Source organism: Galeopterus variegatus, unplaced genomic scaffold (assembly GCF_000696425.1).
Source record: "Galeopterus variegatus unplaced genomic scaffold, G_variegatus-3.0.2 Scaffold1095, whole genome shotgun sequence".
Classification (NCBI taxonomy): domain Eukaryota; kingdom Metazoa; phylum Chordata; class Mammalia; order Dermoptera; family Cynocephalidae; genus Galeopterus; species Galeopterus variegatus.
Genome location: NW_007727206.1, coordinates 249,262 through 266,546, shown reverse-complemented (window position 1 = coordinate 266,546; position 17,285 = coordinate 249,262). Strand labels below are relative to the sequence as shown.

The window sequence follows — 17,285 nt, the reverse complement described above, 5'->3', positions numbered from 1 at the left end:
GAAGGAATAAAGGGCTCACTGATTCCAAATCCAGAAGGGCAAATTTCAATTGGTTTTAAGGCCTGGGAATAGTTCTCTGAGGCTTGGTGCCCTGCCTTCTTGCTCTTAGGGGTGGTCCCACCCTCTTTGGTCTCTACCTTTGCATCCATGTCTCTGCCTTTGGAGTCATTTTCCCTTTTTCTTGAAGATTAGCATGTCTTTGCAGCTGAATAACTCTATTAGTCCATTTTCTGCTTATAGAATTTCAGGAGTCCAACATCCTTTCATTTCATCAAGTCTCTGTCCCTTTCAGTCCAAGATGGTAGTGTTTCTGCTGGTATAACATCCTCAGAAGCCTGTGGTCCTTCCATGTATGTCAAGGGAATCCTTGCCAGTAGACAACAGGGTTCTTCACAGATCCTACCTCTATAATTCTTCTCTATTCTTGGCTCCTGCTGAGATGGTCAATTAGATTCATTAGTCACACACCTAATCTTTTCTGGTCATACCCTTGGCCACTTCTCCAGAGTATGCTTTAGCATCATTTGCAATGTACATAGGCTGAGAATTTTCCAAGTCATCAGGTGCTGGCTGCTTTTTGCTTAACAGTTTCTTCCTCAGTTGTACTCCAAGCAGCAAGGAGAAACCAATCTGTTTCTTTAATACTTTGCTTAGAAATCTCCTCAATTACATAGCCAAGTTCAACACTTCCAAGTTCTACTTTCCACCCACTAGTTGAACATATTTCAGTCAACTTTTCTGCCACTTTATAACAAGGATTGCCTTTCCTCCATGGTTCAATACCATGTCCCTCATTTCCTTCTTGAGACCTCACCAGAAGCCCCTTTAACTTTCATACTTCCACCAACATTCTGTTCATGACAGTACAATCATGCACCACATAACTATGTTTTGGTCAGTGACTGACTACCTATATGACAGTGGTTGGAGCAATAGGCTATACCATATAGCCTAGATGTGTAGTAAGCTTTATCATCTGTGTTTGCAATAAGTACATTCTTTGATGCTCACAGAGCGACAAAATTGCCTAGGACACATTTATCAGAATGTATCCCTGTTGTTTAGCAGTGCATGACTGTATATGTATTCTCTAAGGTGATAGAAGCTTTTTCTGCCATCCTCTTCACTTCCTTCTGAGCTGGCACCAGAATTACTTTAACATCTCAATGTATACAAACAGTCTCTTCAAGGCAATCTAGACATTCTATTTTTAGACATCTGTAACAGCAACATCCCTTGGTACTTACTGGTACCAAAATCTGTATTAGTTCCCCAGGACTGCCATAACAAATTAGTACAAACTTGGTGGCTTAACACAGCAGAAATTTATTTTCTCACAATTTTGGAGGCCCAAAGTTCCAGAATCAAGATGTCAGCATGGGGCCGGCCCCGTGGCTCACTTGGGAGAGTCCGGCACTGGTAGCGCTGAGGCCGTGGGTTCGGATCCTATATAGGGATGGCCAGTGCGCTCACTGGCTGAGCATGGTGCAGACAACACCATGCTGAGGGTTGCAATCCCCTTACAGGTCAAAAAAAAAAAAAAAAAAAAAAAAAGATGTCAGCATGGCTCTGTTTGCTCCAAAGACTCTAGGGGAGAATCCTTCCTTGCCTCTTCCAACTTTGATGGCTCATGTTGTTCCTTGACTTGTAGCAGCACAACTCCAATCTCTGCCTTCATTAACACATTGTCCTTTTCTCTTTGTCTCTGTGTGTCCTTTTCTATCTCTTATGAAGGCATCTGACTGTATTTTGGGCCTTCTCTAATCTAGTGTGATGTCATGTTTATCTTTACCTTAATTACATCTGCAAAGACCCTATTTCCAATTAAGGTCATTTTCTGAGGTTCCAGGTGGACATGAATTTGTGTGCATGCGTGTGTGTGTGTATGTGTGTAAAGCAGGACGGGGGTGGGGGGAATACTACTCAACCCACTACAGTCTCTTTTTAGGTAATTATAAGTGGTGTAGTATGTTCTGCTTACAAATTTTGAACATTTTGAAGATTGTGAATAATTATATTTTATGAGATTATTTTACAAAATACTGATATTCTTAATGTTAAGATTTATATTAGAGAGTGCTCAATAGGGAAATCACTTTTCTTCTCAGATGTTATAATATATGTTAGAAGTAGGGGGCTATTTAGTTTGCCTTTGCTTTTTAATGGGGATATTGCTTATGTGGATGCACACACATATAACTAAGTCCTGTTGACTTTAAGAAGTTTTTTACTGAGTACCTTTTCACAACCATGTGGTAAGATCCTAAATCACCTCTTTATTAGAATAGGATGGTCTAATTGATTGGAATGAGTGTGTGAGATTAGATTTCCTTGAGATTTTTGGGTGTTTCAAGATTGACTCTAAAATGTTGTGTGTGTTTTCTGTTGCTTATAATGGAATACCTGAAACTGGATAAATTATAAAGAAACAGAATTTATTTCTTACAGTTTTGGAGGCTGTGAAGGTGAGGGCTGCCTTCTTATTAGGAACTCTCTATAGAGTCCTTTGGCAATGCAGAGTATCATATAATGAGGCTGAGCAAGAGTGTGCTAAGGTACTTCTTTCTCTCCTTATAAAGATGCTAGTGCCACTTCCATGCAAACCTATTCATACATTAACCCATTAGTCCATGAATGTGTGCATAGCCATCATGATCAAATCACTTCTTAAAGGCTCCACCTTTCAAATATCATATTGGGGATTAATCTCCAACATGAGCATGGGGGGGGCGGGGGCATTTGAACCATAACATAGCAAATATTTGTGAGTACTTCAAATGTTTAAATAACTCAGAGGAAAAAATGTTTTTATGAATAGCAGAAATATAATTTAATCATGTTTAGTTGAGTCTTCCGATCAGGTGAGATTGTTAATATCAAGCATAGTGCCTGTAAATAAATAAAAGAATATATTTAAGCAGACTGTTGTTTCAGAGAGAAAACCACTTTTAAAGTTCCTAAGATGGGTAAAAAAGTGGGTTATAAAGGGAGGAGACGGAATAAAACAGAAATATGGGTTGATATAGAAATGCATTACAAAACAGGGAAGACAGATTGGCAGGAATGAGGAAGTATTAGAAAAAGTGAAATATACAAAGCAAAGGCAAAAGATAGGATAAGAGAAAGACTCTTAAGAGCAAAAGATGATCAATGAATAGCTTGCTGTTAAATGGTAGAAGATTAATGTATCAGAGTTTCTTTCCACTCAGTCAAATTAATGGTAATTACTGGACAGTCATCATAGTCTTGATGTCATTTACTCAAGTCAATCTGGTTGTGTCATTTTGCCAGAAGAAAAAAGTAGGAGCCATTTTATGTATTATACATTAAATTTCAAATAAATATATTATTTATATATTAATAAAATATTGATATGTGATATTGTAATTATATAAGATATAATTGTGTTTAAAGGTGAATATTCATATGTTATCTTCCTTTGAAGGCAGAAATTTGGTTTTTGGTGTAGACACTGAAGTCACAAAAGTGGAGATTGAACATTTTTTTTCTCCTCAATCATAAGAAGTGATGTAGAATTATTGTAGTTGAATATGAGACAGGTTTTGACCTTCAGGTCAGTATCAAACACAATACAGGGTTTTGCCTTTGTCTCATAACAGGTTATGAGGATTTTTGGTAATATCATGTGCATTTCTCATATTCAGTAAATACCTGATTAACCGGTTTTACACATCAGTATTATAAACTACTTCTCCACTGCCTTTTCATTCTTAAAATTAAATTCAGATATTCATGCTGACCTGTAGAAGTGAATGTTTATATTTTCTCTATTGCTTGCAAATTGTCTAGGTCTAAAAGAGTTTGATACATCAGTGTATATAGTGTATGGCAATGATCACAATTCTTTCTAGGTTGATTGATACCATATAATCTGTTATGTCTTCCAATTAATTTCTTCTACTTAAATTCTCTGATGCATAAAGGACTTTAATGTTCTTTTTTTTAAAAATTTGTTTTGTCCAAAGTGTCATCAAATATCTGAACTCAAAGTCCCATTGACTCACTAAGAGAAAGATGCACCTTAACTGAGAGATATTTAGTCATATTATATACTAATTCAACGCAACATGGGTAAGAGAAGCCTTCATCTAATATAATTTTGATTTTTTGCTGTAGGAGTCCTGAAACCATGGATCACCCACATCTACTTTGAGACATGCTTTAGATTTTTTTTCTGGAAGCCCTGAAACTACCCTAAACTTGTATGTGTTGTAGAACAAATCTATGGTAAGTGGGCTTTTTCCCTCCTTTTTCTTCTGTCAGTTTCAGGTTCAAGTTAAGTCTTATGACTGTTGTAATGCTGCTCCCTGCTGGACACAGTGTAATTTTCTAAGGTTGGCACTTAATAGATGGGCGAATAACTGGTTAGCTAGATAGACCCTCTAAGGAGAGGAACCATTGGCTGCATTCATAAAAAACCAGCAGCATACAACAAAAGTAACTCTTGTTATCATAATAGATATAATGATGCTATACCATTGCCATCATGTTGATATCTGGAGCCTGATGAGAATGCTGATAGTCTTGCTTGTAAATTTCATTGTCTGCCTCCTGTTTAGTGGCATCTAAAAGTCATAGCAAACATATATTGAAGGATGTAGGTGGTAGACCTTTTAGGATTTTCTGTATTGTGTTTGCTTTTTTGTAATGTAAGTCAGTTTACTATTATCATGATGTCTTTTGTAATAATTTCAATTACCTGTACTTTTGCTTTTCCAAAGGAAATATTTAAAAGTGCTCCTGTATAATTAAAATTAAACAATGTCCAATCTATTTTGAACGAATCATCCTATGTTACATTTTATTCAGTGGACTTTAAATAACTTTTTTGTATATCTACCCTATAATCAAGCTATCATGTTTTCTAGTACACACAGTGAACCATACTTACACAGAATGACACTGGGTCGGACCTATCACGAACTGACCATTGTACTCATATACATACACATGTGCTCCCAAAATTGATTTTAAAAATGTGTGAGAAATAAAAGTGTTCCTTCCTATCTTTGAGCTAAAATAATCTATTTTTTGCAGTGCAGTCTGCATTAAATTATTATGTGGGGTCTTATAGGTACAAAACTATGCTGTCCACCCTAAGTGAATCATTGTGCAGTATATGCATATATTAAAAAAAACACGCTGTACCTGACAAATATGTACAAATTAATGTTAAAAAAGTTATTACCTGGATATAATTTGGATTTTTTAAAAAAGCGAATAAACATTTTCTTGAAAAGAAGCAAAAGTGACCGAAACAACATTGAGCGGCTGAACAAAGATCTAGCAGAATATCTGATCTTAAGGAGTTTTAAAGGCCTGATATGTATATATTTTTTGTAGCCATTGGGAAAGTCTGTGAAATCACTCTTTTATTAGGATTGTGGAGAATTAGGCATAGTAACATTTCTTTATTAATAAAATATTGCAATAAAAATTAGAAATGTAGACCAAGAAAATTCTTAGCAAGAAGAATCCTTTCTTCTTTCTCTGTAAAGATATATTAATATTATTTCAGAAAATACATGATTTTAAACTTTTCTATTAAAATATAACATGATGTAGAAGCATATATGTACAATAATATGAATAATTACATAATAATTGTGTAGCAAACATCCATGTAACCATAGAGCATTACTGGTATCCCAAAAGCCCTTCATATAGTCTCCCTTTTCTTTAAAGGTAAGCAATATCCTGCCTTTTGTGGTAATTATTTATAATTTTCTATGTAATTTTATCACTTTCATATGTATGCCTTAGCAATATGTTTACTTTTTGCATCTTTTTTATGTTTATAGAATCTTCCTTTACTCAACATTATGTTTTGAAGAGTCATCCAGATAGTTGCATGTAGTTTTATTTCATTCATTTTCATTATTATGCATTATTCCTTTGGATTGAATATGCCAGAATTTATCCATTCTACTGTTCGTGGATATTTGGGCTGTGTCTGAAGTTTGGCTATAATAAACATCATTGTCATCAAATGTTCTTTACAGATATCCTGATTATATATCATGTGTTGTTTTTTTTAATCTGTTAAATGATGACAAGTGATTTATTTTCAGGTTAGAAAATATTTAACTTAATATCACAAGATAATTGATTATAGTGATACTTTAATTGAATTTCAGTGACCATATGAGAAATTTGTTATATCCTGACAATAACAAATATTAAATGCTGGAAAAGATTCTGAAGTGAAATGTCTTCTACTGTAGGCCTTAAATATATAGCAAAGTGACATATAATTTGAGATAGTTTAAATATAGTATACATATATAGTTACAATATAGATATACATATAGGACCTAATATACATTTAGGGCCTTTGCTTTACTTTTTTAGCACACTCTGTTTACTAACATGTCATATTTTCTATGACATGTTAGTAAACAGAACACTTTACTGATGGTGAATCTAGAAGAGATTGAGTCACTTGAACACCATCATTTAGCAAGTTGGAGCAAGAAAACCAGACTAACCTGTTTACTGGCCATCACAAACTTAAAGTAAACAAAATGAAATCAGGACATTTTCTTGAATGTGTCTAGTCATTAAAGTAGAAATTTGCCTGAATAGCTTTCAGAAATTAGCAGATTTTCTTTTGGCTATTAACCAAGAACTTGCTTATGGCTTAGCACAGGGAGTTGTGTGTTTCAAGCCCCTGAAATATTATTGCACCTTATCACAGATCATCTTCCAAAAGGCAGCCATAGTATATTCTAATTTTAAGTGGGAAATTTTTGAGGACTTCATGTGTTGGGTTATTACTAACAAATGTTATATTCCTCATCTCTTCTGTATAACCAAATCTTATCATTTTATGTGCCAAATTTGTTTTGTATAAATATTTTTCTAAAATATAAAATTTACATCTCTGTTTTCTTAAACACAATAAATTTCAAGTTTTTTTGTTTATGGCTCAGAGCTTTCATTGTGAACATCAGTCATTTTACAGGGCTAAAAGAGAGTGATTTCCTAAGAAACCATTATATTGTGTTGGACTGTTTTCTCCTAAATTGTCTTAGACTGATAACCTGTTATGTCCTGGATGTACTTGTGATGTGTTTTTTTGTTTTGTTTTACTTTTCTTAGTTAATTTTTGCCTTTTTTGTCAGTATACTCTACTGACATTTAAAATCAAAGCATTTGCCTTTCATTATATATTACTTAGGTTAGAGCCTATATGGTTCTGCATCATCTACTGACTAAGGGCATGGAATGTGTGGCAGCTTTTTAAAACTTACTTTGGGGTCACCAACTAGTCTAGACACTTTGTTTCACGGTATTGAGGTGATCTCACAACTGATTTCTGAATGACTGAAATGCAACACAGATTCATATTTACAGTATATCCTTATTTGGGGAATAAAAATTATCAGTTACATGTTTTCTTATGAAACAGTTATAGTCATATTGAAACTGGATTTACTTAAGGATTCCTTCTAACAGCAAGTCCAATGGACTTAAATGTTTGTTTTCTAATTATTAAATATTTGATAGGATAGAAATTGTAATAAAAATAATGTATTAGGTGACATTGCCTATTGCAAATGGCAACCACTTTTTAAATTATAACTTTTAAAGTAAAATATAGAAGTAACACTGATTTCGTTTTATGAAAACATTTAAGTGTTTCAGGAAAACATTTATTTAAAAGTGAAATGCATTTGACTGCTTATCCGATTATAAATTACTGAATATTAATTTAAAAAACTTGAATAGGGAGTATATGTGTTTTTACATCATAAGAGATATTGGGAAGAAAAATAATTGGGTTGCTATCAGCACATTAGGCATTGATATGATAATTTACTGTGTCAAGGGTTTTTTTAATTTGAAAATTTATTTACTTTTAAACTTACTAAGTTAACAAACTTTACAGATGCATTTGGGAAAAAATAAAGAGCTTCACGTGAGAACATCTTTGAAAACTGCCTGATGAACAAAGTATTTTAGAGACTCAAGGAGGGAAATAGGATACATCTGAGATTCATATGTGGCAGAAGTGCAAAATGACACAACCCCGTGGAAGGCAAATAGGCAATTCTAGAAAAAGACCAATGCATTTATCTCTTGTCACAGTACCAATTTTGGGAATTTATTACGGATATACTTGTGTACTTATAAAATAACATGTACAGGTGTTTTAATGTAGTTTTGTTTGTAGTAGCAAAGGATTGGAAACACCCCTAATGTCTATCCATAAGGTACTGGTTAAATGAACAGTTCAGCATATCTGTTGAATGAAATACTCTGCAGCTATATTAAAAAAAAAAAAAAAAGAGGATGTTCTTTATATACGGATTTGTAAAGTTTTCCCACATACATTGTTGTTTGAAAAAAGTAGAGTTCAAAATAGAATCTAGAAGAGTATACAAAATCTAAGTCCTTTCTTGAGATGGAGAGGAAAATGGGGTAGATGGGACTTTTTTACTGTATGTCTTTCAGATTAGTTTTAATTTTTGAATATGTTAATGTGTTACTAGTTAAAAATAGTTTTATTTATAAATCAAATGAAGTGAAAGAAAGGGGTAAACGTGCTATGTTTACTGTATACTTGGCCATTTTTATTCCTTTATCCCCAGAACCTGGCAGGTAACAGTGAATAAAGGTTTGTTATATGAGTACAAATGAGAAATGAACTCTATAATCTTTGCATGATCTTTTTTAGCTTATTTCTTAACGTATCTTTTCAATATGAGAAAAAAGTATTATAAATTATGTGTTGATTTCATTACAGTAATGAGGGAAAATAAGTGGGAGATATAAGCTGTATAGCTTATTATCAGATTATCATGAAGTTTCATTTAATTTGTATGATGTTGATATTAAAGAGTAAATTATATTTTCTTTACTTCAATGAAAAAACTAAAATGAACACGTTCAAGGGATACCTATTAAATTAGGTAATGAGCTTTTATGATTAACAAACGAAAGCTTATGAAATCTGAGGCCAAGGGGGAAAACGGCAAACATATATATTCTATATACTGCCTTATGTTCTACTTTAGTTTCCTGTGTGAGGGCAAATTTTCAGTACTGAGACTTTTAAAAGTTCTGTCATAGTAGCAGAAGCAGTTACTCATAACACAAAGATCAGATATCTCTGAAAATACGATTGGGGCGAATAGGGGTTCAGATATCTTTGAAAATATGACTTGGGGGTTGTAGGGGGGAATAATGGGTGAATAGCTGTTGCTCCTCCATTAATAAGAGTCCTGGAACTTATCTCACCTATAGAGTTGGAAATTTTGTTATTCAGATATATATTATAAGAACCGTCAGTTTTCTCCTTTAGATTATATACTTGTCATTTGTTCCCAAATTTCTTATGACAAGGATTTTGTCCTTTGTATATTTGTATGTGAAACTGCCTTTTTTTAAAAGAAAGCTATATACAGAAAAGTGCACTTAAGTGGATAGCTTAATGAATTTTTCATGAACCCAATACACCCATTTAACCAGCAACCAGATAAAGAAAAAGAACATTATCAGGACTCCAGAAAACACCTTCATGCTCTCTTCTAGTCATTATTTCTCCTCCCCCAACAAGGAAAACCACTATCCTCACTTTCAATAGCACAGATTGTTTTCCTTGTTTTTATATTTTTTATATAGAATTATACAGTATAACTTTTTCTGTCTGATTTCCTTTGTTCAATGTTATGTCTTGAGAGTCATCCATATGGTTGCATGTAACTGTAGTTTATTTTCATTGCAGCATTCCATTATGTGACTATATTGCAATTATTATTTATCCATTCTTTAGTGGACATTTGGGTGGTTTCCATATAATGCTACTATGAACATTCTAGTACATATCCCTTGAATAATATATGTACATGTTTCTTTTGGTGACATGTTTAGGAGCAAATATACTGGATCATAAGTATGTATATGTGCAGCTTTAATCAATATTGCTAAACGGTTTCTATAATGGTTGTAGCAGTTTATATATATATAGTATGGGAAAGTTCTGATTGTTCCACGTGTTCTCCAACACTTGATTTTTTCCCCTGGCTTTTCCATTTTTCAAATTCTGGTGGGTATAAAGTAATAAATTGTTAAGGTTTGAATTTATAGTTTCCTGATTATTAATGAAGTTGAGCACCTTTTCATATGTATATTGGCTATTTGGTTATCTCTTGTGAAGTGCCTGCTCAACTCTTTCACCTACTTTTCTGTTGGGTTATTGTCTTTTTCTCTGATTTGTAGGAGTTTTTTATATATTCAAAATATGAGTCCTAAATTGCATTTTGAATAGTATTGCAACTATTTCTCCCATTCTGAGGTTTGTCTTTTCACTCTCTTAGTAGTTTTTTTGATAAATATAAGTTTATGACTTTAAAGTAGTCTAGTTTAGTTGTTTTTACATCTTGTTTAAGAAATATTTGTCCACTCCAAGGTTGTTTTATGTTCTAAGTTTTCCTCTAAAAGTGTTTTAGTTTTACCTTTTAGAGCTATAATTTTAGACTGTATTTTCACATTATGCAATTATGCTGTGCTTTTTGGACTGAAGAATCTGTATCTGGAGACAGAGAAAAAGGAGGTGGACTTAGGTTAATGACCGTAATTATGTACTTTTTACAAAATACTCCCTTACGAAAATGGTGTGTTTATCTGTGCTTATCTTATGTGCAGCTTTAATGTCCTGTTTTGTTTTATTTGTTTAAAAGGAGAGTCTACTAGATTATTCAGGGAGGAGTTTCTGGGGTAGGAAAATAAGTGTTATGATTTTTAATATTTTTAACAATACAATATTCAAAAATACATTTATCTGTGAAATATAAAATTTTGTAAAGTATTTAGAGACAGTCTCAGTTACTTCATTATTCACTCTGTTAAAACTTAGGATATTACATATACATTTTAATAATTGAGGGGAAGATTAGGCTTTAACTTTTGTCACCAAAGCAATAGAAAATGCTAGCTATTACATTTGAAAATTATTTTTTATAAGCATCTTTTAAATTATTTATGTAGGGTTTCTTTTGATTATTCATTTTTGTGCAAGTTGTAAACATTTATGAGGCCTTCAATTATACTTCTTATTGTTCAGAAATATTTTCCCTATGTGTTCTGATTATGTGCTATTATTTAATGAGGGTACTTCAAAAAGTTCATGGAAAAATAGCATCAAAAGATAATACGAATCTTTCCATTAACTTTTTGAGGTATATTTGTAGAGAACTCGCTATTCCCTGAGATTTTAGTTTTTGTCTTGTCAGTAATGTATATCATTAACTTCATGATTATTTTATTACTTAATTTTATATTTATATTTAATAATGAGAGTGATTGCCTATTTTGAAATGTATTTTGTCTCTGATCACAGTGCTGTAATTAAACAGAGGTGATTGTACTTGATTCTTCACTAAGCATTTAGATATTTTTCACTTGTCAATTACATTTTTTAGTTTAAAGCATCAAATTAAGTATTTTATCCTGGCTTTTATTTTAATTCATGCATTTAAAAACTGAAATTCAGATAAAAGAGTTTCAAAATAAATTCAGTATATTATTTATGAGTGGAGCAACACATTAGCATTGGGTTCACAATAGATCATATCGCTTTTATTCCATCTTACAAGCTTAGCAGCACAAACAGAATAATCAACATATTATTTGGCTGTCATCTGCTGAACAGAAACCAGAGATCACAAGGAGGTTTTCCCTAGCTGTGGTGATGGCCTTTTTGTTCCAAGCCCCCATCTGGGAGGGCCATGGTGTGTTATCATATGGAACGTGGGGTTTTCTGTAATCTGCTTAGCTGCACTGCAGTTTGAATCTTCATTCCATGTTTGTGTAATTTATAATTTTAATGAGACCATGGCTCTTGTGGGCTTTGAAATATATTAAAAGCTCTTTTGTGCATATGCTTTTGTTCTTGCTTAATAGGCTCAGTGTATTTAAAACTGATGAATTTTTATTCATGAATTTGGATGTCTGGAGATTAACTTTGAACTGAATATCATTGCACTCATCTCTTTATGGTTAGAAAGTTTTTTTTGTTATTGTTAATATTTTGTTTTGCTTGTGTGTATTGTGTTTGTGTGTATGTGTGTGAATGTCTGATTCTTGTAACCAGAAAAGGAATAAAATTATATAATTTTTAAAGGCTAGAAAAAAGGGGCATGGTCAGGTTATAAAGAATTGATTTAAATTTTATCATTTATTTACTGATACCCATATTTCATCTTTAGTGTTAGTATTTTAGATAAATAATATAAAGGAGTGATTATGAAAAAGCAACTTTTAAATGTGTTAATACCCTAAATGCTTTTGTTTGTATTGAAATCATATTCCAATGTGTGGTAAAGATAGACTTTGTGTTTTAATTGTATAATATCAGTTGTCTGTGGTCATCTAAGTTAGTCATCACATTTCTTGAATTGAATTAGGTATATGTTTCATGTTTTAACTATTTTCAGTTTTCCTTTTTCTATAAAATCCTTTTTATTAAAAGATTTTTAAAAACTCCATAGATGGATATGATGAAAGACTAATAGAAAAGCAGCTTACTAATAATTTATAAAATTGATCTATTTAATTTTGCTAACATTTTGAAATATGCTAAATGCATCAAATCTATAGTTATTACTTAAATGTACTATATTTTAAAAATTTGACTATAATAAACTGTGTACCACCATAGAAAAAAATCATGGCCCTTTCTAGATCCAGACATGTTTGAAGTTGCTGTCTATTGAGCTCACTGAGGGGGCAACACACAGACCTCACTAGTCTTTTATAAAGTTGTCTGAGAGGCAGTTTTTTAAAAAAACCTGTATTTACTATATTTTGTAACTAGAACACATCATTCTTCTTTGGTATATGATGGTCAGCAATTTGGCAGTTCCCCTTTTCTCCTACCACTGCCCTTAAGCTAGAATTATGAAATAGAGGCTAAAATGACAGGATTTTATACTTTGTTTACTAAGGTTACCTATCAGATTTGACACTGGAGTGTTTGTTCTTATGTAACAACCCTCTACTTGAATATTTTTATTAGTTGTACAATTTCATTTAGCTTAGGAACTATTATTACTGAGAACTGTATGATCTGTTAAAGCAGTGATGTTCAATAGAAATAAAATGTGAATCACTTATGCATTTTATTTAACCAACTATATTCAAAATATTACCTTTTCAACAAGTAATCAGGGCCGAGCCCGTGGCGCACTCGGGAGAGTGCGGCGCTGGGAGCGCAGTAGTGCTCCCGCTGCGGGTTTGGATCCTATATAGGGATGACCGGTGCGCTCACAGCGCTCACTGGCTGAGCGTGGTGCAGCCAGTCTCAAAAAGGACAAAACAAAACAAAACAAAACAAACAAACAAAAAACATGTAATCAATATAAAAATTATTAATAAAATGTTTTGCTTTTCCTTTTTTTTGTTTTGTCTTCAAAGTCCAGTATGTATTTTATACTTACAGTGCATCTCAATTTGGACTATTGCATTTCAGGTCCTCAATAGCCACATGGAGCTAGTGGTTGCCTTTTTAGACAGTGTGGCTCTAAAGTATTACACAGGCATCACAAAATATCATAACAAAAATATGTATTTTTTGCATTCCTTCTATTTTTCCAGTAATGTCCTACTCAGGTAATCAAAGAATATTCATGTGCTATGTGATTGAAATTGCGGTGTGTTTTTATAGCTCTGCCACTGATACCTTTGGTATATATCTGTCTAGTACATAAACTCAGAATGATGTCACCGTACTCCTGCATACCTATCAGATATTGTGTACATATTCTTGAAGATATTGTGATGATGAGGAGGTAATGGCTAATGTAATGGATGTGGAATATTCTTCAAAAATTGTAGACAAATCAAACTTATCAAGAAAGCCATTTCAAGTACACTGAGGAGCTTAGTTTTACAAGAATCCCATGGCAAGTCTTGATAGCTTTTTTTTTTTTTTAAGATAAAGCTAAGAACTTCTCTTCACATTCTTAGAATTTTTCTGTACTGGTGTTGGTGAGAATGTTTATGAATCTCTCTTTTTATATAAGTTTGCCTAGAGCTGGTATTGCTGTAAACTTCTTGGGGAAAAAAAATAAAGCTGATTAAAAACATCGTTTTCTAAATATTTGTAGGATTCTATACATTTAAAATGCTCTGTACATAATCAAATGTGAGGAGAGATTACTTCACTGATTAGTATTTTAAAAACATATTTAAGAATTATAAAATCTTGAATTACAATCGATTTGAATTGACTCAAATATTTTAAAGTATAGTCATAAAGTTATCAAGATGATGTGTATAAAATACTGCAGATGTACTTACTTTATAAAAAGTACAGACCTTCTTGGGTTACTTTTTCACTCAAGTATGGTTTAGAGAAAACCATATATTCATGAGATGTCTGAATTTTTCACATTTTTAAAATTTTGAGGGATATGACCTAATTTTTATATAATCTGATTTTTATGTAGATATTAGCTGATGCCTGTTGTATTCTTTGACTCATTTAAATTATTATTGACTACCCCTGTGACTTCTGCAGTTAAAGTACTGGCACAAAATGTTAAACTGTTCTTTAAACAATACCTCTAGTTTCTTGGAGATGATAAATCCATTCATTGATTTCCTAATTTTATTATGTACACAGTCCATTGTAATCCAAGATTACAGCAAACAAGATGTTAATTTCTAGACATAATCTATGTACATTTCAATTACAGAGCATGATTGTTATAGAAGCACAGAATAAAAAGGAATAACATTTGTGCTATCCTCACAGGAGCTGTCAATAAAAGATGTAATAGGGGATTTAGGAATCTGGAAATGGCCAGCTAATTTATGTGAATCTATTTTATTTCAGCTAGAAGGACGAAGCTCTTTTTCGTCTGCACTGCATATTGTAGAGCACAGGCTGTCTATACAAAACCAGGCGGCTGCATATGGATAGTCCCTTGATATCATTCACTTGCTGTGTAATCTTATTATGCAAAGTTCTAATCTTCACCTAGAATGAATGCCTCTGGGTCAGAATATAGTCATATCAGGGTTTTTGAGGTCATGTTTTGTGATCCTTAGCTTATTCTTCTAAGTAGGGCTGGGATTTAAAGGGTATTCCCCAGATGCTAGGAGAGATAGACAGCAGAACCTGCTGCCTTTTTGGAAGACAAGACCAACATGAGGTCCCTGGTAGGATTAAACTTGATTTGTAGCTGTAGGATTTTTTAACAGATGTATTATTGGACAGGGAATAGGGGGCCACCAGCACAGTAAAATTGAATCACGACTGGCATTCTCAGGGAGTTTGCTGCCTGCTAAAACAGCAGCTGCATGTGGATTTGACTTCTTTCAGGTGAAGCGACTTCCAGTCATTTGGAAGGGATGGGATGAAAAGGAACCTTGGTGATAATTTTGATGTCTGCAAGATTTAGTACCAGTGTAATGGGATTACCGGTAACACCTTCACTGCAGAAAAAGCCACCTGGCGCTATAACTGGCAGCAACTGAGAACTAATCCTTTCCCATCTCTTGGATGTCATTTATGAAGCTCAAAGCAATTTCTGCCCTGCTAACTATGATTAATTTTATAAACAACAACAAAAAATCAGGTGATTAAAGCAAAGAATATGCTTTTTATTATCTATAATATGTAACAATTTTTAAAAGCTACATGACTTAGAAATTATGTAAGACATACAAACTGTGAACTATGTATGATTCAAAATTTATTAAACTGCTAAGTAGAAAAATCAGTGATGCCTTTTGTACTTTTTCCAGTTGAGGGACATAAAGTATTTGCTACTGGTAAAGATTCATATTTGAGATTAAGTATTAATTTAAATAATTTTGTATTCTTTTGGACATAAGGCCATTATCAAATTAATCAAAATGTCTATAGGTATAGGGAATTGAAATAATTCATTTTGTCATACATTTTACCTGTTTATGATTGCTTTGATTGCTGCTGATGAGATGTTTTTGGTGAATAAATAAAACATTTAATATAAAAATATGTAGACAACATTTTTAATAACTAACATAATGCTAGCTCAAACTGCTGATGGGAAAGTATGTGTTCTTAAGGTGTAAAAGTCCTACAGTAGTTAATACTAGTACTGGATGACTTATTTTTAAAAATCAGTGATTCTTAGTCAAGTTTTCCTTTAGCACATGGGGAGTTATTTGCTCTAGAATCAGTGCATTAGTGGATTGAATTTTTTAGCATTTTATTTCAACTAAAAACTTTATCAAGTACTTTGTTTAGAGGTGTTAATTATTTTAATATTCTTCTCTTACACGATCCAGAATAAACTGAGAAAATGAAGTGAAATTATCCCATCAGTCACCCAAACAGTATGCAACATAACTGCCAAGACTAGAAAAGATAATTAGTGTTGTCAGTGTTATGATCCTAGAGTACTTAATTTTAAAATATTTATTCATAGAACTTGATTTGTATCTTATGTTTTTTGATTTAGTAGCTTTATATTTTTAAAAATAGATTATAAAACCTCAGTCTAAATGTTTTTAAAGTTTAAAATTTTAACTAAATATACGTGACTAAAATATTTTATTGAAATTATAAGAATAATTAAAATATAATTATCCATTTTATACATGGTGTATTAATGGACTCATAGCCTTGGCTTATGTGTAGTACCTTTTATTGTATCCCACATAAGATATTTATTAGAATAATTAGCAAAGAAAATGTAATAAATTTATATAGAGTTCTTTCATCAAATCTTCCTAGCAAAACTTGTTATTCTTAATGGGTTTGATTTAACCGCCATTGTATTCCAAAATGTGTTTCTTCATTTTTGCCACATTTTAAATGAATAAATGAGAAAACTTAATATTTCTACTGAACTGTATTGTTAATTTATGAAGGACTTCTTTAGCCTTCTATTTGTATTTTTACTATTCGAATTATTGTTTATTTACAGTTCTATCATGATGAAATAAATGGGCTGAAATCTTTTTCTTATCTGCATAATATGATTATTTGTATTTTAAATTCAAATTATTTTACCATGTAGCTTATTATCTCAGGATAATTTTCTATGGTGGTAAATAATATTATATAATTATTTCTTTAAATAGCTTTCTTTCAAAACAAAATTTGAAAACTTACTAAGTTTGGTCAGTATTTACTTTTCTACTTTTTATTTAGCTATTTACTGAATGATTGTTGAATTACTGTTTTTTCTTCCTCCATCCTAGGCATCATTCTGATTTGATTTGAGTTGGTTATCTTCTATGAGATGTTACATGTGAACTCATCT

The 17,285-nt window shown here is 32.3% G+C and overlaps 1 protein-coding gene across 2 annotated transcripts in view; it reads left to right on the top strand.

The window, feature by feature from the left end:
- Positions 1-17,285, top strand: part of IMMP1L (IMP1 inner mitochondrial membrane peptidase-like (S. cerevisiae)) — an 88,266-nt gene that overhangs the window by 13,128 nt on the left and 57,853 nt on the right. Inside the window, exons 2-3 of one of the 2 annotated variants that reach the window (XM_008574742.1) lie at positions 4,138-4,248; positions 15,353-15,608. In XM_008574742.1, coding sequence (XP_008572964.1) covers positions 15,533-15,608 — 76 coding nt within the window. In that variant the 5' untranslated portion in view covers positions 4,138-4,248; positions 15,353-15,532. The remainder of the gene's footprint in view (positions 1-4,137; positions 4,249-15,352; positions 15,609-17,285) is intronic. The other variant, XM_008574743.1, reaches the window with a different exon arrangement.